The sequence below is a fragment of the Leucoraja erinacea genome, chromosome 4 (assembly GCF_028641065.1).
Source record: "Leucoraja erinacea ecotype New England chromosome 4, Leri_hhj_1, whole genome shotgun sequence".
Lineage (NCBI taxonomy): Eukaryota > Metazoa > Chordata > Chondrichthyes > Rajiformes > Rajidae > Leucoraja > Leucoraja erinaceus.
The window spans coordinates 107,140,746-107,166,459 of NC_073380.1; the positions used below are offsets into that span (position 1 = coordinate 107,140,746).

A 25,714-nucleotide genomic window follows, 5' to 3' on the forward strand; every position below is an offset into this window, starting at 1 on the left:
AACCATGGGATTTCTGGAATATATATAGAACAGTTTGCAACCCACTGCTGATGAAGGACTAACCATGCCAGTGATTAGTACAGGACAAACCATAGTTAATAATCTGACCAAGAGGGGGAATTTAGAAATAGTAATTGTAGTATGACTGAGAGGGATATCACCTGTATCCACCTATCACTTCCCAGGCTTTTTCCTGCTCCTCCTCCCTTCCAGCGTTCTCTCCCCCCCCCCCCCCCCCCCCCCCCCCCCCCCCCCAAAGAAGGGTGCAGATCCAAAATGTCACCTATCCATGTCCTCCAGAGATGCTGTCTGAGCCGCAGAGTTACTCCAGCACTTTTGAGTCTTTTTCTGTAAAGCAGCATCTGCATTTCCTTGTTTTTCCAGGGGATAGAGGTATGCAGACCATGGACAGGCAGACGAGACAAGTTTAGATTGGCATCATGTTTGGCACAGGCATGGTGGACAAAGGGTCTATTGCTGCACTGTACTTCTCTATGCTCATGACAAGGAAGTGCTTAGTCGTGTAAGCAATACTAAGCAATCGGGACTGGTCTTAATCATGCTTTACCTGTGGGGAGGTAAACCTGTATCTTGGTTATAGAATGCTGAAACGAAGCAGCATTAGCCAATTGGGTTTCTAGACATAAATTTTAAACCTTGAGAAAATAGTGATACTTAGTTATTAAATGTGTTTTACGGTATTTAGCTGTAATGTGATTTAAAAGAACAATGTAATACTATGTATGTGCCTAGCCAGGTAGAACTTATAGAAACTTACAAAATTCTTAAGGGGTTGGACAGGCTAGATGCAGGAAGATTGTTCCCGATGTTGGGGAAGTCCAGAACAAGGGGTCACAGCTTAAGGATAAGGGGGCAATCCTTTAAAACCGAGATGAGAAAAACGTTTTTCACACAGAGAGTGGTGAATCTCTGGAACTCTCTGCCACAGAGGGTAGTTGAGGCCAGTTCATTGGCTATATTTAAGAGGGAGTTAGATGTGGCCCTTGTGGCTAAGGGGATCAGGGGGTATGGAGAGAAGGCAGGTACAGGATACTGAGTTGGATGATCAGCCATGATCATAATGAATGGCGGTGCAGGCTCGAAGGGCCGAATGGCCTACTCCTGCACCTATTTTCTATGTTTCTATGTTAGCAATGCAACAGCACCCATCTTCATTCTTTACATTAATAGGTTGCTGGGATATGAATCTGCATTTAGGATATTTATACTGGCTTTTTTCCCTTTCCAGTCCTGATTTAGATTCAGATTCAGATTCAATTTTAATTGTCATTGTCAGTGTACAGTACAGAGACAACGAAATGCATTGTTTCAGGGTTTCGACTTGAAACATCGATCATTCCTCTCCACACACAGTTGCTACTCTACCCACTGAGTTTCTCATACAGATTGTTTGATTCTTAAAGCAGTTTGGCTTAATAAAGAAAGAATAATTGGCTTTTCAATATCTCTTGTTTTCTCTCTCAGTTAATAACATCAAGGCCGATCTATTACCTCAGCACCACTTGCATCGACCTTTCATTTCATGTTGTCCAAACGTCAATCTGTGTATTGGATATACTTAATAACAGCCTCAACAGCTTTCTTGGACAGAGAATTCCTAAGAATAACTAACCCAGGGGTGACGAAATGTATTTCACCATGTTTAGAGACTCTCCCTTGTTCTAAACACCTACCCAAGTGGGACATTTTTGTGCATCTCAGCCTGATTCTGTTTAATCTATTCTCACTGTGTATCACTCTCTATCCATTCCAGTGTTCAACCTGTTAAACTTTTGTGCTCCATCACAAATATATTTTTTCTCAGAAGACATGACAATACTCAATATCCCAGATTAGATTTTACAGAGGCCCCATGGAATTTCAGTAAAACATCTTTTATTTTTGTACTCCTTTCTTTTACAATGTATTGGTGTATTATTGTCACAAGTACAGGTGCACAACCTTTTATCCAAAAGCCTTGGGACCAGCCCCTTGTCGGATTTCGGACATTTTCGGATTTCCGAATGGAAGATTTTTAGCGTAGATTAGATAGGTAGCGCGGGCGGCTTGAAAAGTCTGGAGCGGCTGCCTCCTCCCCGGAGTCCCAAGAATCATTGAAAATCATTGCATACATGTTAGTCAGTTAGTTTGGAGGGATTTTATGGGGTGGTGGTGGGGTGTGAAGGGGGAAACTTTAATTCTTAGTCCCCTACCTGGTCGGCGACTCCCAACATGCTGGGGGCTCCGTCCGGCTGCGGGCGGCACCGGTTGGAGCTCCGACCCCGGCAACTCTACCCCTGGCTGCGAGGCGCTCCAAATCCAGCGCCGCCCACGGCCGGACGCCCGCAGTCCCAGCTCCGCGAATGTTGGGAGTCGGCGGCCACAGCGCTCCGGAGCTTACCGCACGGCGACCCGGTAAGGCATTGCCCGCTCCGCGCTGGTATCCCAGCACTGCGATGCCGCCGACTCCCAATATTCGCGGAGCTGGGGCTGCGGGCGTCCGGCCGCGGGCGGCGGTGGATTTGGAGCGCCTCGCAGCCAGGGGTAGAGTTGCCGGGGTCGGAGCTACAACCGGCGCCGCCCGCGGCCCCAGCTGGGAGTTGGCGGCCACAGCGCTGCGGAGCTTACTGCACGGCGACCCGGTAAGGCATTGACCGCTCCCCGCCTCTCCGACCAGGTAGGGGACTAAGAATTAAAGTTTACCCCTTCACCCCCCCCCCCTTCACATAAAAGCCCTCCAAACTAACTGACTTAACATTTAAGCAATGATTTACAGATGTTTAAGTGTCTCCCCGGTCTCCGGGGAGGAGGCAGCCGCGACACTAGTACAGACCTGGGTTGACCGTGGGTCGTTTCGGGTCAAGTTTGGCGCCAAACGCGAGCTTTGGTGTGCAGACGACATCCTGGAAAAAATGGCCCGTTTTCGGAGTTTTTTGGTTTCTGGAACACCGGATAAAAGGTTGTGCACCTGAACTGAAATATAGTGGCAAATCAAACCCGAACAGTTTGTCTCAGATGCTCACACTATCTACGTGTTACTTTCGGCAATTTGTGTACAAAGGCACTCGGGTATCTTTAAACACACACTTTCAATGTATCCATCAAGGCTTTATTTTTCCATGAAAGTGATGAGATTTGTTTGCATTGTCCCATTAGCCAAATCCTCGTCTATCCTCCTTGATGCCTTTAACTACTAGTAAGGATGAGAGGCGATCTTATTGAAACATATAAAATTATTAAGGGTTTGGACACACTAGAGGCAGGAAACATGTTCCCTGGGGGAGTCCAGAACTGGGGGCCACAGAATAAGGGGTAAGCCATTTAGAACGGAGATAAGGAAACACTTTTTCTCATAGTTGTGAGTCTGTGGAATTCTCTGCGTCAGAGGGGGGTGGAGGCGGGTTCTCTGGATACTTTAAAGAGAGAGCTAGAAAGGGCTCTTAAAGATAGCGGAGTCAGGGGATATGGGGAGGAGGCAGGAACGGGATACTGAATGGGGATGATCAGCCATGATCACATTGAATGGCGGTGCTGGCTCGAAGGGCTGAATGGCCTCCTCCTGCACCTATTGTCTGTAGCCAGTGTTTATCATCACCCAAACTTGTTTTCTCATTCAAATCCTTAAAGATTGCAAACAGCTGGGATTCTCGCCTATTTCTGCGGTATTCCGCCAGTCACAGCCTTCCAACCTGAAAATGACTCATTTATTACAACATTTTTGTCTATTAACCATTCCTCATACCATGCCGTTAGGTTTTCTCATGTTTTCTTTTGTTTACTAGCCTCATTGTTGATTATAGTTTAATAATGAAATCTGATGGTGTTAAATTCAATGTTCCATTTCAGACACACCTTCTTGCCAGCTGTGCGTCTGACAGAAATATCGTTTTGTATGATATGAGACAGGCAGCTCCTTTGAAAAAGGTATGGTCTTTAATCGTAAATTTGTGTGAAATTGAATTGAATTAAAATGTGACATGTTTATTTTTTAACTCAAATGTTATTTTGGCAGGTTATCATGGACCTGCGGACTAATGCCGTTTGTTGGAACCCTTTGGAAGCTTTTATTTTTACTGGAGCGAATGAGGATTACAAGTAATTTGTTTTGTGCTTGCGTGGATATACAGTGCATGGTTTTAACCCTGTTTGTACACATGGTGACTGTTTCCCAATTTGGTTCCAAGAGCCAAGCAGGAGAATTTAACTTGATTATCTTTAAACCAAAGATGAGTTGCCAAATGTAAGCAATAAATTTGCTGACTGGCTCGGTTTTAAAATTTAATTTAAATTAAGACTCAAATGGAAGGTCATTGTGGAGTTCATTTATGATTTTTGAAGCTGGACTTTATACATACACACCAGACAAATTATCACTTTTAAATACGGACTATCCCAATTGTTCCTGTATATTGATTATGCAGCTATCTCAATTATAGACTATCCAATGACTAATGAATGATCAGATAGATTTCTCTTTGCTGAATTTGTCACCGTTGATCTATTTCCATTCTGAAAAGACCTATCAAAGTCCTATAAAAAGACGTATAAAAAAGACACAGTGCTGCGGTAACTCAGTGGGTCAGGCAGCAACTCTGGAAGACATGGATTGGTGATGTTTTTGGCCAGGGTCTTTCTTCAGCCTAATTGTAATTGGTGTCGGGACAAAGCCTGGCAAGTGATGGGTGGAACCAGATAAGTTTTTATTGCTCTGACAAATGCCAGAGACAAAAATAAGACAAAACAGTAAGATAAAGGGAGAAGATGAGTAAATTGAGAAGCTAGAGGAACGAGGTATAGGTTGTATAGGATAGTGGGAGGAAGCAGCACATCCTGGTGAGGCGAGGGGGGGGGGGGGGGGAGGAGATAAAAGGTGGTTTTGTGGGGGGGGGGGGGGGGGGGTGGTAAAAATTCAGTGTTCTTACAGTTGGGGTGTAAACTACACAAGCAGAATATGAGGAGCTTCACTCTGGCAATGGAGAAGGCCAAGGACAGAAAGGTTGGTATGAAAGGGGAGTTTAAATTGTTAGCAATTGGGAGATCCAGCAGATTGAACGCAAGTGTTCTGTGAAATGGCTGCTTAGTCTCACCGATGTAAAGGTGGCCACGTCGGGAGCACCAAATACAATTGATGAGGTTAGAGGAGACGCATATGAGCCTCTGTCTCACTTGGCCGGGGTCCTGGGGTTCTTGCAATAATTATTTTCTTTTTCAATAACCTGAATAGCTGTTTCTGCTATCCAGATTGATGTTGATTCAAATGTTAAATATTTTACTGGAAGTAGAGTGACACTGATGAATAAACAACTAGCTCCATCTAATAGATGGAAATTCTACAATTCAATTAAATTGTCAAAAATAGTGCAAATTCACTTTGTTGAATATTTCAAACTCGTGACTGTTCCGATTCTACTACCTATATTCTTTTTTGGAATGTGTATACATGACCAAAATTCATTAGGGTGAGACAATGGGAATCATGTTGCAGTTGTATAAGACGTTGGTGAGACCACATTTAGAGTATTGTGTTCAGTCCTGGATTGTTTCCTGTTATAGGAAAGATATTGTCAAGCTTGAAAGGGTTCAGAGAAGATTTACAAGGGTTTTGCCAGGACTACAGAGTCTGAGCTATCGGGAGAGGTTAAATAGGCTGGGTCTTTTCCTTGAAGTGCAGGAGAATGAGGTGAGATCTTATAGAGGTATATAAAATCATGAGAGGAATAAATCAGGTGGATGCACAGAATCTTTTTCCCCAGAGTGGGGGAAATCGAGGACCAGAGGACATAGGTTCATGGTGAAGGGGAAAAGATTTAATAGGAATCAGAGTGATGGGTGTATGGAACAAGCTGCTGGAAAAGGTAGTTGAGGCTGGGATAATCCTAACGCTTAAGAAACAGACAGGTACATGGATAGGACAAGTTTGAAGGGATATGGGACTAGTGTGGGACTAGTGCTGGGACTTGGCTGGTGTGGCCAAGTTGGGCCGAAGACCCTGTTTCCACCTCTCTATGACTAAGGAGCTTAAAATCCTTAAACAGCTTTTAACTATGTGCATTCCAGACATAAGATTTGATACTTTGTTGTTACAATTTGGTTAATTCTTGTTAAGAAACTTGAACATGGAATCATCAGGGTGCATCGTGAGACTGCTTTGAAATATGCTGGCACCATCATGAAATAGTCATTTTCTAAAAGTGGCAATTATCATTTTAAATGCAAGAAAATAATTTCCATTGATGCCTGGAGTCAGCAGTGTGTTTTGGTAACTGAAAACCATTGAGACTCCAAAGATCTCAATTACTCTAGATCGCTTTATTCACTAACTATATTGAAACTCAGATTTTCTTTTGATTAGTGTGAATTGGCACGCACGGAATGGAAAGTATATCAGATTAGTTTAAGAGCATTGTAATTCATTGATTCATTACTTACTGTGAAATATCATGATAGTCAACATCTGTATTAGTGCTGCACTTCCTATTCACCAAGATCTGAATCAGCAAAGGATCTTAAATTGATGATTTAAAATGTGGGAAAGTGCTATGTTATTGCATATTTGTTTAATTACAGGCTATGGAACACATTTTCTTTAGGTTAAGGACTATTTTTCTTAAGCTGTCTTCTTTAATTCTTTAATGCTTGAGTGATTTAAGGATTTTCAATGATTTTTCATCATGAAATATACGGGAAATCTTTCTCCTGGGAACAGATATATAATTCAATCATCATGGTAACAATTTAGTGGATTGCATACTGTCTACTCTTCATGGTCTGTCCTACGGGTGTTTTGAACCATAACCAGTTTGGATTCTCAATTTTGTCTGGTTTGAGTTCCCAAAACTCCAGCTATAAAAAGCTATCAATAATAACTTCCAAAGGAGAATGAAATAAATTAATTTCTTAAAGTTCAATACATTCAAGAATAGAAGAAATAATCTTTTGTCTTTGGGATCCTTTATATCTTATATCTGGGAAAGCTGTTGTTGCACTTTGCCTTGTGGATTGTGCTTATCGTACAGAGTTGCAGCCAATTCTCATTGTGCTGTTTCTGCTAAAACTGCACTAAATTTAATTTTATGGATGTTCACAGTTGTGATCCTGAAAAGACATTGATTTCTTTTAAAGTAGTTAATGGAAATTTATTGTTGATTATAAGTGAACTAATTTATTGCCTGTCAGGCTCTGTCTTAAGAAGTTTTAATTTCTTTACAAGTATTTTGCTGTATAATGAAATCACAGGGATTTATGCATTGATTGTCCTTACTAACAAATTTGAGGATCATTCTTCTGACTATTAGGTAAGTGTTTCAGGTAGTTTTCAATTACACCATGAGGAAAAAGTAGCTTCAGCTAAGATATTTTAAGAACTCATTTCATCCACTTCCTTCTGTCTCCATCCTGTTTTGAAATGTTATCTGCTTTTCTTCTCACTTTTCCCTACAAGTTGCAGCCTACCTGCAAGGTTATGCAAGCAATCCTATGTGAAGGTTTATAATAGAGATTATATTAATTTTACTAATGTATTTGAATTTTCAACCTGGAAATCCAGTTCATTAATGTGCAATAGCACGTTACCATTAACGAGCAAAGAGTAGGAGTAAACGGGTCCTTTTCACAATGGCAGGCAGTGACTAGTGGGGTACCGCAAGGCTCAGTGCTGGGACCCCAGCTATTTACAATATATATTAATGATTTGGACAGGGGAATTGAATGCAACATCTCCAAGTTTGCGGATGACACGAAGCTGGGGGGCAGTGTTAGCTGTGTGGAGGATGCTAGGAGGCTGCAAGGTGACTTGGATAGGCTGGGTGAGTGGGCAAATGCATGGCAGATGCAGTATAATGTGGATAAATGTGAGGTTATCCACTTTGGTGGCAAAAACGGGAAAGTAGACTATTATCTAAATGGTGGCCGATTAGGAAAAGGGGAGGTGCAACGAGACCTGGGTGTCATGGTACACCAGTCATTGAAAGTAGACACACAAAAAAGCTGGAGAAACTCAGCGGGTGCAGCAGCATCTATGGAGCGAAGGAAATAGGCAACGTTTCGGGCCGAAACCCTTCTTCAGACGTAGGCATGAAAGTAGGCATGCAGGTGCAGCAGGCAGTGAAGAAAGCGAATGGTATGTTAGCATTCTTAGCAAAAGGATTTGAGTATAGGAGCAGGGAGGTTCTACTGCAGTTGTACAGGATCTTGGTGAGACCACACCTGGAGTATTGCGTACAGTTGTGGTCTCCTAATCTGAGGAAATACATTCTTGCTATAGAGGGAGTACAGAGAAGGTTCACCAGACTGATTCCTGGGATGTCGGGACTTTCATATGAAGAAAGACTGGATAGAGTCGGCTTGTACGTGCTAGAATTTAGAAGATTGAGGGGGGATCTTATAGAAACTTAGAACATTCTTGAGGGGTTGGACAGGCTAGATGCAGGAAGATTGTTCCCGATGTTGGGGAAGTCCAGAACAAGGGGTCACAGTTTAAGGATAAGGGGGAAATCTTTTAGGACTGAGATGAGAAAAAACATTTTTCACACAGAGAGTGGTGAATCTCTGGAATTCTCTGCCACAGAAGGTAGTTGAGGCCAGTTCATTGGCTATATTTAAGAGGGAGTTAGATGTGGCCCTTGTGGCTAAAGGGATCAGGGGGTATGGAGAGAAGGCAGGTACAGGATACTGAGTTGGATGATCAGCCATGATCATATTGAATGGCGGTGCAGGCTCGAAGGGCCGAATTGCCTACTCCTGCACCTATTTTCTATGTTTCTAAAACCTCTTAATTGATTGCAAAAAATGTTGCACAATTGAGTTTATAGTAAAATACAATATGAAATCTACAATACTGATAATCTAACACCATTATGTGTTTGGTGTCAGGGTGGCAAATTTTCCAGATATTACTCCCATCCAAATTTAATTAACTTTCTTTAGATGTTGCAGTCATATAACACATTTTTAATTGAACTAAGTGAGCATAGGAAACGAGCCCATTTTAAAGGAACTGAAGAAACAAGGTCCCAGTCTTAGGGTGTGAGAATGTGATCCCAGTGCACTTAAAATGAGTACTGGAAAAGAGCCTTGGTATACTTAGTATATTTAGTAATATACTTGGTATATTACTGAAAGTCTGATCTTGACCTGTTGTTCTGTATATTGATTTTAGAAAAAATGCTGCCACTTACGGCTGTGATTTTTGGCCATCTTACTCAGTCCCCCTTTTTCATCGATTTTTCCCATTGATGAAAAATAAAAGAGTTATTAGTGTTTAAAAAACGTTGAGATTCTCTCTCCTGAAGGCCACGCCCCTTCTGGAGGGACAATCAAACCCGGAAGTGTTGAGTGCCTCAGTCAGTCTCTGCAAGATGGGGGAGCGAGAGGGTCACATCTCTCAGTCTGAGCTGTGAATAACACTGAACACATGTCTACTAAACTGTGAGTGGTTTTACTGACCTGCTAGTGCCCTTAGTTTGAAAATATAGTTTGGAAATGCTAAAGCTGTGTTGCCCTTGGTTTGGAAATGCTAAAGCTGTGTTGCCTTTGGTTTGGAAATGCTAAAGCTGTGTTGCCTTTGCTTTGGAAATGCTAAAGCTGTGTTGCCTTTGGTTTGGAAATCCTAACGGTGTGTTGCCTTTGGTTTGAATGCTAAAGTTGCCTTGCCTAATTAAAGTTGCCTTGCCTAATTAAAGTTGCCTTGCCTAATTAAAGTTGCCTTGACTTCGATATAATTAAAAGTCTTAGCTTGACTACTTCCTGTTTGTGCTTTATATTGATTTTAGAAAAAACGCAACCACGTATGGCTGTGAATGGTGGCCATCTTACTCAGAGTCCCCCTCCACTGAGGTGCTGAGGATTTGTTACCATCGATGAAAAATAAAAGAGTTATTAGTGTTTAAAAAATGCTGAGATTCTTCTTCATGTCAATCACGCCATGAAGGCCTCGCCCCTCTTGTGGGAGGGGAAGGGACTATAAAATCCAGAAGTGTGGGCGTGGCTCGGTCTCTGCAAGATGGAGGAGGGAGAGGTCACGACTCGCTGTCTTTGGTGGCCTTGCACCCTGCTTGAAATGGTATGAAACTGCGCTTGAATGTGGTGGCCTTGCACGCTGGTTGAAGTGGTATGAAACTGCACTTGAATTTGGTGGCGTTGCACCGAGCTTGAAATGGAATTTCAAGGAATAACCGGGAGCCAACTGCCAGCCCACTGGCCCGTCCCGCGGAATGACAGAAGAACGGACCAATCCGTGCGGCGTTGAATGACAGGAGAGGCAATCGATCTGCGTACGCGCATTTTTTAAAGATTTTTAAACCTAGATAACGCTTACCAGCATCCAACGATCAGAACGAAACTTTGTGTAATCGCAGTACAGGAGAACGGTGAGTAAGCTGGCCAAAAAATGTAGTGCTAGCGCGCACAGTTTTTGCCCAAATAGATTGACAGCCAAATCGGAAGATAACAAGATCAGAGTTGTGTATAGATCGATATCAAGATTTTGGAAAGGGTTCAGAAGAGGTTTGGGTATATAGAAAGTTATGCCCCTGTCCCACTTAGGAAACCTGAACGGAAACCTCTGGAGACTTTGCGCCCCACCCAAGGTTTCTGTGCGGTTTCCGGAGGTTGCAGGTGGTTGTCGAAGGTTGCAGATAGTGGAAGCAGGTAGGGAGACTGACAAAAACCTCCGGGAACTGCACGGAAACTTTGGGTGGTGCGCAAAGTCTCGAGAGGTTTCCGTTCAGGTTTCCTAAGTGGGACAGGGGCAACGGAACTGAGCTTGTTTTCAGAAGATTGTGAAGATCTATTAGAGTTATTCAAATTGAGAGTATTATGGGGAAGGTAAAGAGAAATTGTTTCCCTGATGTTGATTTGAAACGCGTCATAGATGTAAAACAATTGTCAAAAGTACTACACTGTGTGGATGATGGATTCATTCTAGTAACCACCAAGTCAAAGGATGATGGATTGCATGAGAACCTGTTAAAGGTAATCAGATGAGCTTAAAGTTGTAGGAAAAAGCAGACTGTGGGTCTGAAGAGCCAGCACAGGCATATTGGGCTGAACAACAGGCTTCTGTGCACCTGAGATTCTGAATCCAATATGTTGAAAGGTAATATGCAGCATTTTGGAAAACAATTCAATAAGTGTTAGAAATGTGAAGCTGCCCATCCACTTTGTGATCTTGAAAGATAATATAGATGTGTGACCTTTTTCACAATGGACTGTTAAACAATGGCTCCTTTTTACAAAATTGCTTTGTTTAATAAAATAACATCTAAAGCCTTTGGTTATAAATCTTTATAATGGTGAAGGTAAACAAGTTGAAAATAGGTAAATGTCTTGATAAAAAAGTTGGATATGTTTAATGATAAGGTATTGGTAACTCAAATTTTATATCATAACTAGACATTATATTTAAAAACTTAGCAAATTTAACAATCAAAAAGCTTAATAAATCAAGAAAGATTTCCCCATGTTCTTGAGGTATTTCAGATTGATCTGTGCTTTCTTGTAGTACACTGATTCTTTATATATTATCTTTTGTGCAGCTTATATACCTTTGACATGCGCTACCTTGATACGCCTCTAATGGTGCATAGGGATCATGTGTCGGCAGTACTGGATGTAGATTACTCTCCAACAGGAACAGAGTTTGTTTCAGCGAGTTTTGATAAATCTATTCGTATTTTCCCTGCAGACAAAGGGCATAGCAGGTTTGTGGCTTAAAATATATATCTATATAATTGTGTTATTTTTAACTGTATTATCATTTTTTGTTTGATTTTTGTTGATGTTTCTATTTGGTTTTATTTCTATGCCGATACATTTTTTCACATTGTCAGGTATTAGTATTTGCACTTCAAGAAGGTTTTTATTCCAGATATTTTATGCAGAACTATCAGAATTTAAACGTTTCTGAATGCTAATTTACTGTGGAGGTATGAGATGGCCAAACATAAAAGTGGAGCCAGAGGTCAACCAAGTGTTTTAATATTGAATTGTTAAATTGATGAATATTATGAAAGGATAAAATTAAAAACAACAGGTGAGATGTAATGACTACCATGTGGTTTGGTTGTTTGGAATCCAAAGACAGGAACTAATGATGTGGAAGCTAGTTCATAATCCACATGTCTAGTGACAAAATCCAGGCGGACTGGAATTCCAGCAATTTTGCTGAGGTATGCAGTTTTGTGATCCTCTGCCAAGTCATATTTAAGCTTGGTATTGGAGTCGCCTGTCTAATTGAATGGGATTCCTGACCATGAAATTGGAGGACAGGATGTACGGTGCTTATCTTTATACTTCTGTTACTAAAATTGAGAAACACTCCCTTTTTGGTTAGCTAACATCAAAGCAACAATGTAATTTTAAAGAAGACATTTTAATTTTAGAAAATATTTAGTTGTAGATTTACTAATTTACATTTGCAGATTTATTCAGTAGAATCATTTTTAGTGTGATGTTTGGCACTTTTCAGATCTCTTCCATTCAGCCTGCATCTCTAAAATCATGTATTGTGCCATAAATTGGTTCTTTGTAGATATGATTTTAACTATGCTAATATTAAAGAAATAAAAATAAAATTATTTGAGCATAGTATGATCAGTGAAATCATTTATTGATTTTTAACAAGGCTTTTAAAAGCTTTTGGCCATGATTTAGCAGAAACTTCCAGCTTGCTGAGCATGATGAATGTACCTTTCAGTAGTCAGCATAAATAGCAGCAGTGCAATGCTAGTTGAACAAGATTATTTTACCAAACTCACTATTTAAGTAATTTATTGATGCTGTAATTTATTTAATGCACTGTTGGGAAGGATATTTGGATCCTCCCTCCCCCACCTTGTCCATTTGATTTGAACAACTAAACAAAAACTGTGCATTATCATTATTTAATCTTTAGCCATGATTCATTAATGCTTTTGAAGATATGGCCACTGTTTCATTTTTGTGGTTATAAAGAAAGATAGTTGATTATGTCGGCCTTGAGGCCATCTTGCTGGAAGACTTGGTATTTTCCACAATTACACCTTTCCAATACCTAGGTCAATAGAATGTAACAATAAGAGCTGTAATTGGATGTGGACAATTTGGAGCAGCTTTAATCCTTTAAAATGAAGCGTCTAATCTTTACATAAATTTAGTCATCAACATCAATAAATGTAGAAGCCTATCTTTTGTAAAGTATATAATTTTGATTAGAACAAGAGGCGTTGCTAAACTTCAGGAAGCACACACTGACAAAAAATAAAATGCCATTACATTTATAATATGGTGGAACACATTTAAAATTTCGATCATTTCTCTGTTAGTATTTAATAATATTACATAATTGTATTTATTTAAGTCTGGTTAGAACCCAACTTATTTGAATGTGGGTTACACAAAAAAGCTGGAGAAACTCAGCGGGTGCAGCAGCATCTATGGAGCGAAGGAAATAGGCAACGTTTCGGGCCGTTTCTGGGTTTTGGCCCGAAACGTTGCCTATTTCCTTCGCTCCATAGATGCTGCTGCACCCACTGAGTTTCTCCAGCTTTTTAGATGCAGATTCTCCAGCATCTGCAGTTCCTTCTTAAACATTATTTGAATGTGGTATGTACATGTAATGCCAATAAGAAAATTACCCATTTCCCTTGTCAATGTACACATCAGAAATTTGCGTGTGTTTTTACACCTCATTTATTCTTGAATACTAACTGCAATGTAAATATTTTGCATTACTCATAAACCAGGGTTACTTAGTCAATTGAACCTGCAGGCAAAAATGATTGGCACTGCAGTAAATTGTGTAGAAAGTAATAATTAATAAATATTTAACAGGAATTAATTTAATGTAGGTGGATTTAAATTATTTTCCATTAACCACTAATTAGAGCACCGGTCCAAGTTCATAATTTGTGTATATTTAAATGTTTCTATACATGGCCCCTACAATTGCTAGTTGTAACGTATCTGAATATTATTGTATCATTTTATTTTCTAGGGAGGTGTACCATACAAAACGTATGCAACATGTGATGTGTGTAAAATGGTCTGCTGATAGTAAATACATACTTTGTGGTTCTGATGAAATGAATATCCGTTTGTGGAAGGCTAATGCTTCAGAAAAACTTGGTGTGGTAAGTGATGGTATTCCTGCTAAATTCCTCTTAACACAAATGTGTATGTGTATATGTGGGTAAAGAAGCATAATGATTAAGTACTAGGCAAGTATACAGAGACATTGGTTATTAAGCCAAGGATCTGAACTTGAATCCCACCATGGCAGTTTGAGAAGTTAAATTCCAGAAAATTAACACGTCAATTGTCACTAAAAGCATCACAGATGATCATTTAGCCCATCTTCATCCTTTTCCAGAAGCCTGAGGTACTCCAGGAGACTTTCCCACGCTACTTGCTTTCCACATCTTGGGATCTAATTTTTAAACACAAAAAGCACATTTATTATTTGCATCGATTAATTGTTGTCTGCAAACTGTCCTTATCACTTCTTCACACTGCAGAATGTTGATGCATTGGCTTAAATAGTATAGCGCAGTAATAGGCCTGTTCAATTTAGGCGACTGTCAGTGTGGAACACACACACAATACTGAAACAATTTTTCAAAAGAGTGCAAAAAATATGTGATATGTGACTTCAGTTATGTAATAGGTATCACTCTATCATTTGGTGCAACACAGAGTTAAGCCAAATAAGGTACTTTCATAGAATTAGAAATGTTCTTTTTTTTGTAATATTTATCATTTATAACAAAAGTAATGCTGCAGGTGACATAATTGAATTGAGCTTGGCCTGAAGAAGGTTTTCGACCCGAAATGTCACCCATTCCTTCTCTCCAGAGATGCTACCTGTCCTGCCAAGTTCCCCCAGCATTCTGTATCCACCTAATTCAATTGAAATGTCTGTGGTAGCAATGGTAGAGAGGGAGCCACACCATCCGAAATAAACAATTGCCCAGTTCATATGCGCATCATTGTTAAACCATAAATCTGTCAGCAGGCTAAAGACGAAAAATACAATAAATTACAAGCCTCCTGGATATGACTGGTGATTGACATTACTTTTATTGCTCACTTTACACAAATAGTTTCTTGCTCTACATTTCCAGTTGCCCATAAAACTCTGCAGGAAGTTAAGGTCCATAAGTAAGACTAAAAATGCTTAAAATAATTTAATACTTGCCTTTCAATGCCTATCTACCTTGCTGTCCCAGAAATGAATAATTCCATCTGAATTGTTCTGATTTCATTGTTGCAGTCATTTTTTCTTGAACTGTTTAATTTCATTTCTTCAAGTTCATGCTGTAATCCCAAGTTTCTTCTTCGTTTTGATTTATCTGAATGTCCATTTGGCTTTTTTCCTAATTCTATATTGCTTTTTTCACTGGATTTGGTCTAAAGACATCATTGTGTACCTGCAAAATTCTCTTCTCCGGGTGAAACTAGATTGATAAATGTTTATCCTTGTGACTCCTTTATTTATTTAGTAAGGCGAGATGTTTTTTTTTAAACATGACTGTGAGCAGCATGTGCAGAATCTTGATTGGTTTCTGGAGCAAAATACAAAAGAAAAACCAACAAATAAGGACAGGATTAACTCCAAAAAAAGGGACACAAAGTTATTAGCAAAAGCAGCAGACTTACGATTAGGCAGCAATTCCGCAAAAAAAGAGTTTGATGAAGATGAAAAATAAGTATAAGAATAAGGTTGAATGGAACATAAAGTAGCCTCTAAAAGTTTCAACAACTGTAAGAAGAAAGATAAATGTCAGTGTGTTATAGTCAAAAATGGTAGGATTTATAATGAGGAACTGGAAGAGCAACCAAGTAGCTCCCCTGCCTCAGCCTCGGGCTGTCTCCTCCCATCCCTCAGCCCTCGGGCTCCTCCTCCTTTTTCCTTTCTTCTCCCCGCCCCCACCCCCCATCAGTTTGAAGAAGGGTTTCGGCCCGAAACGTTGCCCATTTCCTTCGCTCCATAGATGCTGCTGCACCCGCTGAGTTTCTCCAGCATTTTTATGTACCAATAATTAATTGCTGTTGATTTTCTGACTATATCCACACGATGGAAATGGACTCTGCCAAGGAGAGTGCCACTCTGTTTGCTAACGGCAGTGCAGCATTCTATTCAATTGCCTCAACCTTCTTGAGTGCACGCACTTGTTAAACATCTGCCTGAAGGTAAAGGAAGAATTTGGGGCAAAACAAATGCTGGTAGTAATGAAGACAACCTGAGATATGTTACTATATTCCAAGATGATGTTGGTATTGCAAGTCTTCATCCAGAGTTCCGCATCCAATTGATATCCATTATCTCAGATATTTACGCATTAATGCTGACATCCCAAAATTGCTGAATACATTCCACGTAAGAATTTCTCCATCACATTTCTACATTCTCAGAGTACAGCTAACTTCTTGGTTCAGCAAAGCCATTTTGGTGGTGTTATTCAAACCAAGTGTGAATTCGTTATTCACTAATGGTTGTATTATGAGTCATGACTGTTTTGTGTGGTAATATCCAAGCATCCAGCTAGAATTGTGAGCAGGACAAGATAAGGTGATTGTCAGAAGCTAGGCCACTTAGAAATATCTGCAAATGTCAGCAAAGGAGGGGATATTCTTTACAATATTTTTGAACTTTACTTGAACTATGTCTATTGCAACTTGTGATTACTTAAATTCAATGGAACAAACTCATTCTCCCAGCTTGAATTTTTTTGTGATCTTTAATTTATTTTTATACCTATTCTGCTGAGGCTTTTTAACCACAGAATTTCTGGAATTTCTCTTCATCTTAAAATCTATCTCTGATTTGATATGTAACTTTTTACAGCATTAATTGACTTTCTTATTTGCTTCCTGACTTGTGCCTACTACCTCTGGAAAGCACAATACAGTCTTGGATTGTTTGGATATTTTTGACATTGAGGATTAAAAATGAGTTTGACTTTGTTTTTTGTATCAAGTTTCCTCTTCAATGCTCAATTAGGTGCAGGTTTGTCTCAATGTGATGTCTGAAACCTTAAAATATATCTTTAGACTTTCAATTTCATGAGTTAATGTCAGACCATATGGTATCCCTTTCCATATTTTCAGCCTGAATCTGCTGATTATCTAATGAAAAATACTATTTGGTTGCCCATATTTTGAAGGTATTCATAAATTACTTAACTGATACGTTTTTTTGCCTAGAGTAGCAATGTAGTTGCACCAGATCAGCAATTTGCACATTAAATAAATTGAAGCAAAGAAAATCATTGCTTTTAATTATAATAAAAGCCCTTAAAATTGAGATTGCTTTGACAATTTTCAGTAAAACGAATGAGACAAGGATTTATTATGACAGAAGCAGCGATTTAGGCAGCCTTAGGAAAATGAACTTGAGTGGATCGAGCGTGATACATTTATTTAACTGGTAATGGAAGTTGGAACACATTGATTGAGGTGTAAAAGTGAAGACCATGATTTAATTAGGGTAAATGATTTTGCTTCTGCTTGGTGTTTTAAAATGACCTCTGGTACCTTATATAATCAAGGGCTAAGATGATAAAAAACAATTAGAATATGTTATTTGAAAGTGAAAATGTGCAGTTTGAAATATTATGTTACCCAAGTAAGTAATTTTAACAAATATTAACAATTGTATTGCAAGGAATAAAAATGTTGAAGAATATTAGCTATTCAGGATATTGAAAATGTGAGCATAGTGTAGAGCTTTATAACCACACAAATGAAACAGTGGCCATATCTTCAAAAGCATTAATGAATCATGACTAAAGATTAAATAATGATAATGCACAGTTTTTGTTTAGTTGTTCAAATCAAATGGACAAGGTGGGGGAGGGAGGATCCAAATATCCTTCCCAACAGTGCATTAAATAAATTACAGCATCAATAAGATATGAAATTTGAAAATCTGATTCTGAACTTAATGGTATTTTGTTTGCTTGAATAATGCATTTTCATATGTGGATTTCAAACATGTTTGAAACATTACACCTGGAAGATTTGAGGCTCCTCCTTGCAGGCAAATCAGACCACTTCCAAAAGACGTAGTCTGCATTTATCGACTTACTACATGTATAAGGTGCATCAGTAATTTAAAAAAGAAATGGTGTCAGGATCTGGTACGGGGGGATGAAACATACGAAGTTGGTATACCCCTTTTGCACGGTTTTCATAATAGAGCTTTTGTTTCTTTTTCTTTCTTTCTTTTCTATGGTCAATTTCTTAACTTTTGTCTCTAACTATTGTTTTTTATTTTTATTTTATTGATCACTCTTTTACACTAACACATCTCTCTCTCACTTTCTTTTCTTTCTTTATTTCTATCTTTCCTTAAAGCGTAAAAAATGAAGGGGCACAATAAATGTAATAAGATATATGTGGCTTGTACTACAGTAATTTACTGTACTTCTAATAAATAAAATATAAAAAAACGAATAATGCATTTTCGTTTTTTGCTTTAGCTTATGCCAAGAGAGAAGGCAGCTATGAACTACAATCAAAAGCTTAAAGAAAAATTCCAGCATCATCCTCAGATCAAACGGATAGCTCGTCACCGGCATTTGCCTAAACTGATTTATAGCCAGTCCAAGGAACTCCGTATCATGAGGGAAGCACAACGCAGAAAGTATGTTTCCGACAACCATTCTGTGGGGCTACATCTTGTCCAACTTAATGTTTCCTTTTATAATATCATCCTTTGTTCAAATTTGAATTACAATGTTATTGAATTGCCCTATATATTTAAACAAACCTGCATCTGGAATATCAGGTCACCATATATTTTCACGAAATATGGCTTTGTTATTTAATAAAATCAGGGATTTTTTCTAAAGTGCTTCTGCAAAATGGTAGAACATTGGGTTAGGTCTATAACAACACAGAAGGCATGTTTTCAGACCCCGAATCAAATGACGGAGATCATGGTAAACCATATCTAGAATCCATAATTTATTTTGGCATATGCAAGTGAAAAACAATTTTGCATTTTTATATGGAAACACAAGGAACTGCAAATGCTGAAATCTTGAACATCACACAAAGTACCGAAAGGACTCTGCAGGTCGGGCAGCATCTGTAGATAGGCAATGTTTTGGGTCTGAAGAAGGGAACCAACCTGATTCATCATCTATCCATTCCTTCCTGACTTGCTGAGTTACTCCAGAAATTGAGTTTTATATCTCTGTTTATAAATGCTTCCTGATAAATCTGATCTCTGTGCAGTGTTCTTCCGTTGGTTAGCTCAGGAATAAATTGGCTGATTTGAGCATATTACAATCAATAAGGTGCACTTGACATTTTAGTTTACATCAAACCAACCTTGTGCTCAAGATGTAAAATTTCAGCTAATCTGCAACCAGGTTCTGCAGCACTGGCCAAAGTCCATAAGATAATCACATTATTTTCCAACAAGAGAGAAAATGCATTCAATAAAATAAGTATTATGGTTTACAGAAAGGATAAAAGCTTTAAATTATCAATAAAGATTGTAATAGAAAAAAATATAATATTTTGTATTAAATCCGACTTGGTCTTCCACGAGAGTATGCCATTTTCAGAAAAGGGGAATGACTTTAAAATCACAAAGTTAATAACAATTAAGATTAAAATGTGCAAAGATGTGTGCAACTGAAATATGGCTAATTTCACAAATAATACAAAGTGCTGGAGGAACTCAGTGGGTCAGGCAACATTTACAAAGAGCCTGGACGTCGGCTCTTGACCAAAACGCCATCTGTCTTTCCCTCCACAGATGCTGTCTGATCTGTTGACTTAAAAGTATAGAGCAGCACAGCAAAAGAACAAGCCCTTCAGCCCACAATGTCTGTGCTGACCAAGATGCCAAGACCAACCCTTATCTGCCAGCACATAATCAATATCCCACAATATATCACAGCAGGGTGTCAATCAATTGGGCAAGTGGGCTGAGGAATGGTTGATGGTGCTTAATGTAGATAAGTGCGAGGTGTTGCATTTTGTGAAGTCAAACCAGGCCAAGATCTTCACAGTGAATGGCAGAGCCAGGGTAATTTTGTGGAATACAGGGATCGAGGAGTGCTGATACATAATTCCCTGAATGTGGTGTCGCAGGTAGAGTGGTGAAGAAGGCTTCTGGTACACTGGCCTTCATCAGTCGGGTTATTGAATACAAAAGTTGGGATGTTATGTTACAGTTCTACAAGATGTCGGGAGGCCACATTTGGAGTATTGTGTTTAGTTTTAGTCGGCCTGCTGAAAGGTTGGATGCAGTTAAACCGGAATGAGTGCAGAGACGATTTATAAGGATGTTGCTAGGATTTGTGGGCCTGGGCTATAGGGAGACGTTGGGCAGGCTAGGACTGTATTCCTTGGAGCACAGAGGGTGAGGGGTGATGTATAATATTGAGGGGAATAGATAGGATGAATGCACAGGTTATTTTATCCTGTGTTAGTTTTAAGTGAGAGGGGACAGATTTAAATAGAAACTCGAGGGGCAACTTTTTCCACACAGAGGATGGTAAATAAATGGAACAAGGTGCCAGAGGAGGTAGTTGAGGCTGGTATTGTAACAACATTTAAAAGACATTTGGATCAATAGACAATAGGTGCAGGAGTAGGCCATTCGGCCCTTCGAGCCAGAACCGCCATTCAATGTGATCATGGCTGATCGATACATAGAAAGGAACAGTATAGATGGATATGGGGCCAAACAGGCAGATGGGACTGGTGTTGATGTAGGACATCTTGGTCATCATGGACAAGTTGGGCTGAAGGGTCTAATTCCATGCTGTATGATTCTAAATGCCACTATTGTATCTGCCACCTCTGGCAGCTTGTTCCAAGTACTTGCCAACATCTCTTTTCTTTTAAACACTTTCCTAACTCATCTCCTTTTAAATGTTTCCCCTTCGCCTTCAAGCGATGTCCTCTAGTTCTTGATATTTGTATCCTGGGAAATAGTGAGTACTCGACCCATAACTGGGCTCTGTGGCTCCCCAGCCTGTGAATTCCCACTTGTTTAACCCCCCCAATGCAGCATTTTTTCCTTCCCAGTTTTGGGTTAAACTTTACTCCCCCCACTAGGTCACAGTGGTAAATCTGCAATTGCGGCCACCAGCTCCCCTCCCCTCCCCCTCTGTGGTGCGTTATTGCGAGGGCTTACTGTACTGAACCAATGAAGGCAAGCATACCATAGATGTTTTTTATCTTGTGTTGCCCCTTTCAGGACGGTGTGGATTTAGACCCCAAAATCCCTCTGTGCATCAATGCTGTTAAGGGTCATGCCATTAATTATATATTTTCCCTTTACATTCTAACTTCCAATGTGCAACACCTCACACGTGTTCAGGTTAAACTCCATCTGCCATTTCTTTGCCCATTTCTGTATCTGATTTATATTCCACTGTATACTTTGACAGCCTTCAGAATAATCTTTGTGTAATCTGCAATCATACTAACAAAGCTGCCTACATTTACATCCAAGTCACTTCTGTATAACAAACAATGATATTTGTTCCTCCAGCAGTTTGTTTTTTGCTCAAGTTACTAGGATTTGCAATTCTTTGCGTTTTAATTTCCAAAAGTGTTCCCATTGTTGTTAGTATTGCTCTGTAATCAACTTTCAATTGCTCTGTAAGAGTACATTGGACAATCAAAGAAGAGTTATTTAGCATTTACCTAAACAGAAGATTCTTCTTGATGCCTCATGCATAGCACCAAGTCATATTATTTTGGGAAGTATACTAACCATACCAATGTGTATTGATTGCACTTCCTTGATTTATTAACTTTGATTATTCTGACTGATAATAGGGAAGACTTCCGTTTGAGGAAGGGTGCTGTCCCAAAATGGTATTTCCCTCTCAGTTCCTCCAGCAGTCTGTTTTTGCAAAGACTTTACAGTTTTGCAGTTTATCCTAGCTTTTAATCCATTGGATTATTTAAATCGTTTTCATGATATTAATTAATATCAATTTCCCGATCTCCAATTTAAAATGCGAGAGATTGGGGAATTACTTAAATATTTATAAAAATCCTTTTTTTTTAAAGTTAAGCTTAGTAAACTGCCAAAGTCCAAACATGCCTCTGTCTCTATGCATTATTTAACACATCTATATTGCATATTATATAGATGTATATTTATAGGAGAAATTGTATTCTGCATTTTTTTAACATGCAGCTGGAAAAGCTCAATGCAAGAGAATACAAGTTATCAAGTGGATATGTTCCTTTTCCCTGTTTCAGCTGGTTTAATATTAATTTGATAATTTCATAAACCATGGTGTTGCATTTGCATTGTTTACCCTGAGATGTATTGTAGGCAAACCTAATATAAAAATTGCCAAAGTCAATTGAATAGGCAAATTGCCTATTTCACACCTGGCTTCTGTGTATTTGAATCCAATTGATTGGTAAACCATACATTTAAGACTGAGAAAATGACAAAATTAATGATCAAGGTAAAAAGTCCATGTTTGAGTCATTACTTACCAAGTAAAGAACCTCATTTATGTATATCTTTCTTACAGGGAACTGAACCGTCGCAAGCACAGCAAACCAGGATCTGTACCATTTGTTACAGAGAGGAAGAAGCATATTGTGGCTGTGGTGAAATAGCTATTCTGCCTCTACATTATATATTAATTATTGCACAGAATTTGATCAAGGAAAAACATTTGTAATAATATACAATTGTAATAAAATTTTGTATTTTACATGTTTTCATGGATATTTACTTATCTAAAAATAATGCATAATTTCCATTCACATTGCATGAAATAAAAATCACATTCCCATCTAATAACAGATAGATAACATCAACCTCGTTAAATGCTAATCCCATTCTTCGGAGGCAGTTTCTTAATTCCATATTTTGAAGTAGTTCAAAAATGATTGTATTCTAAAAATTACCTTGTAGAAATGTGAGTTTCTACAATCATAACTAGACAAACTTCATGATTCATGAGTAAAGATAAATTAAAACATGTAAGTAAAGTATCTGATTCTTATTCCCATTCTGTTTTATTAAATTGATCATTCAAGCTTTTGAGTGGTTATTTCAAATTGCCCTGTGATTACAACATACATTACAGGCACTAATAAACATTAAAGGACCATTTACTGAAGCTATTGTTTACCTTCCTTGTATAAAATGTAGAGGAGTGAACTCTTGCATTTCAGTTACAGCATGTGGAGTCAAAACTGAATTACCGTCACATCCTGTGCTTCCCTTAATCCCATTCTGTCGACCTGAAAATACTGAACTTCTGCAATCCTCTTAGGTAGTGAATTCCTTAAAAAAAAATCATCATGCTGATAGTAGAGAACTTTTCTCATCCCTTTCCTGCAAGACCAACTCTTTGTGTTGTAAAAACAATGATTACTGCTTCCAGACAATGCATCAGGTGTAAACATCAATTCCATGTCTGACCTCTCAAAATCCTTAAGTATTTCCACATTTGCATGAGATTGCCTCTCATACGTAGTCTGCATACCCTCTGTCACAACTAGATCATTCCTTGGAATGATAATAAGATCACATCAAAACCACTGCTGCGTTTGTTACCATGGAGAAATCTCTGGGCTGAGAGGAGGTTTGCAACCACACGGAGGGGCAACTGTATTTTCCAAAGGAAGATGATTAGAGAGAACTTAGGACCCAGATAGCGAACAACTGCCAGCAGTCCCACTCACCTTGCTGATGTGGCTAGAGCCTTGCCAGCTGCACCACTTAGCCCAGCCCAAGTGGTTGTTATTTTTAAAGTTCGGGAATGGGGTGGGAAAGAGGACTTGTACGTGTGCAAGTTTGGTCTCTGGGATGAAAAGCGCCATAAGGATGCATCGTGAGGTCATTCTAGCTGGGTTAAGCCGAGAAGACCTGAATTTCCTTTCATGTTAACTGCCTTCTTTTCATATTCCCTTAACTTTTCACTTCCCCCGCTCATGTGATTAGATTCTGCCATGTCCACACTAGTTATCGAAGGATCATGTTAAATTAGTCTGCAACTTTGAAAGATGATCCTTAATTACATAGAAAATAGGTGCAGGAGTAGGCCATTCGGCCCTTCGAGCCTGCACCGCCATTCAATATGATCATGGCTGATCATCCAACTCGGTATCCTGTTCCTGCCTTCTCTCCATACCCCCTGATCCCTTTAGCCACAAGGGCCACATCTAACTCCCTCTTAAATATAGCCAATGAACTGGCCTCAACTACCTTCTGCGGCAGAGAATTCCAGAGATTCACCACTCTCTGTGTGAAAAAAGTTTTCCTCATCTCGGTCCTAAAAGATTTCCCCCTTATCCTTAAACTATGACCTAATTAAGGATTTAGTTGCAAATTCTAAATACTTCCATACAGCATCATATTTTCCTTTTCACTTCCCCTCTCAACTTACTATTCAACAAATGTCTCCGTGTAGTTATTTATTTGACTTTCATAGAACACCATTATATTTTTCTTTTATTGTTAGCATTGGTTCCCTTTCCTTGTAGAAATGTTCCTATCTTGTTTGTGAAATGCCTCCTTAACGCTCACATTAGATCATACATTTCATGTTTCTCGATCCAAATCCCTTCTCATTCCATTCAAGTTAGACTGGCTTCAGATTTGACCTTCCCCATCACTATTAATCAAAGCCTAGCCGATTCAAATATTTCCCCCATGTCACTTGGTCTGCTGGCAAATTAGATATTAAAGTGTCAATTGCAACTTAACCAATGGAATGAATACAATACAATTTATTTGTTGTTGTTATGTTGTTATTCAAACGAAATTTGGTTTCTGCAGTCATACACACAAGAAAAAGAACCAAGGCACAACACAATTTACACAAACATCCATCACAGTGAATCTCCTCACTGTGATGGAAGGCAAAGTCTTATCTCTCCCCTGCACTCCTCATTCTCCTCCTGATGTCAGTGTCAAAGCCCCCGGCGGGCGATGGTAAGTAAGTCCCACGACCATTAAAACCGCGCCGGGCGATGCAAGGCAGCGCTCCGAGTCTTGGTGTTGGAGCCCCTGGCGGGCTCTAGCAAGTCCCGCGGCCATTTAAAGCCGCGCCGGGAGATGTAAGGCCCCGCTCCAGGTAATTTTCAACCTCACAACTCGGGCGGGAAAAGTCGCCATTGCGGAAGCCCCGAAAAGCGGTCTCCCACCAGGGACCTGCGGGCTCCCAGTGTTACTGTCCACCAGACCTGCAGCTGGAGTCTCCGGGGTCGGGTCGCAGCAGCGCGCCACCACAGCTCTCCACGCTCTGAACTCGGCCAGCTCCATGATGGTAAGTAAGTCAGTAGGCTCCGCGACTGGAGCCCCTGGTCGTTCCGGTTGGAGGCCGCTCCACGGTGCTGGGCCCCAATGACAACGGAGACCCGACAGAGAAAAGATCTGGTTCTCCGTACAGGGAAAAGATTTTAAAAGTTTCCGCCCCCCACACACATACCCAGTTTAAAAAAAAACTATTAACTACATTCAAACGAGACAAAAAATAAAAAAAGACAGGCGGACTGCAGAGGCCGCTGCGACGTGAGTCGCGCCGCCCACCCATAGGCAGAAGAGAGGCAGCATTGTCGTAACTAGATAAAAGCATGAAATTGCCAAATGTATTAATTTTAATGAACAAAGCGGTATAGATTTCACTATACTAATATGAGGTCACTGACATCGAAATAGAACAAAGAGTTTTCAAAGTTATAAGAAGCTAGAAACAATGGATGCCCAAAGGGATGGATGATGTTTATT

At 39.5% G+C, this 25,714-nt stretch overlaps 1 protein-coding gene across 1 annotated transcript in view; it reads left to right on the forward strand.

Annotated features, from left to right (window-relative positions):
• Positions 1 to 22,688, forward strand: part of dcaf13 (ddb1 and cul4 associated factor 13) — a 48,415-nt gene extending 25,727 nt beyond the window's left edge. The window contains exons 6-11 of the mRNA XM_055634900.1: positions 3,847 to 3,924; positions 4,013 to 4,095; positions 11,535 to 11,699; positions 13,973 to 14,108; positions 18,459 to 18,622; positions 22,503 to 22,688. Coding sequence (XP_055490875.1) covers positions 3,847 to 3,924; positions 4,013 to 4,095; positions 11,535 to 11,699; positions 13,973 to 14,108; positions 18,459 to 18,622; positions 22,503 to 22,590 — 714 coding nt within the window. The 3' untranslated portion in view covers positions 22,591 to 22,688. The remainder of the gene's footprint in view (positions 1 to 3,846; positions 3,925 to 4,012; positions 4,096 to 11,534; positions 11,700 to 13,972; positions 14,109 to 18,458; positions 18,623 to 22,502) is intronic.
• The last annotated feature ends 3,026 nt before the right edge of the window (positions 22,689 to 25,714 follow it).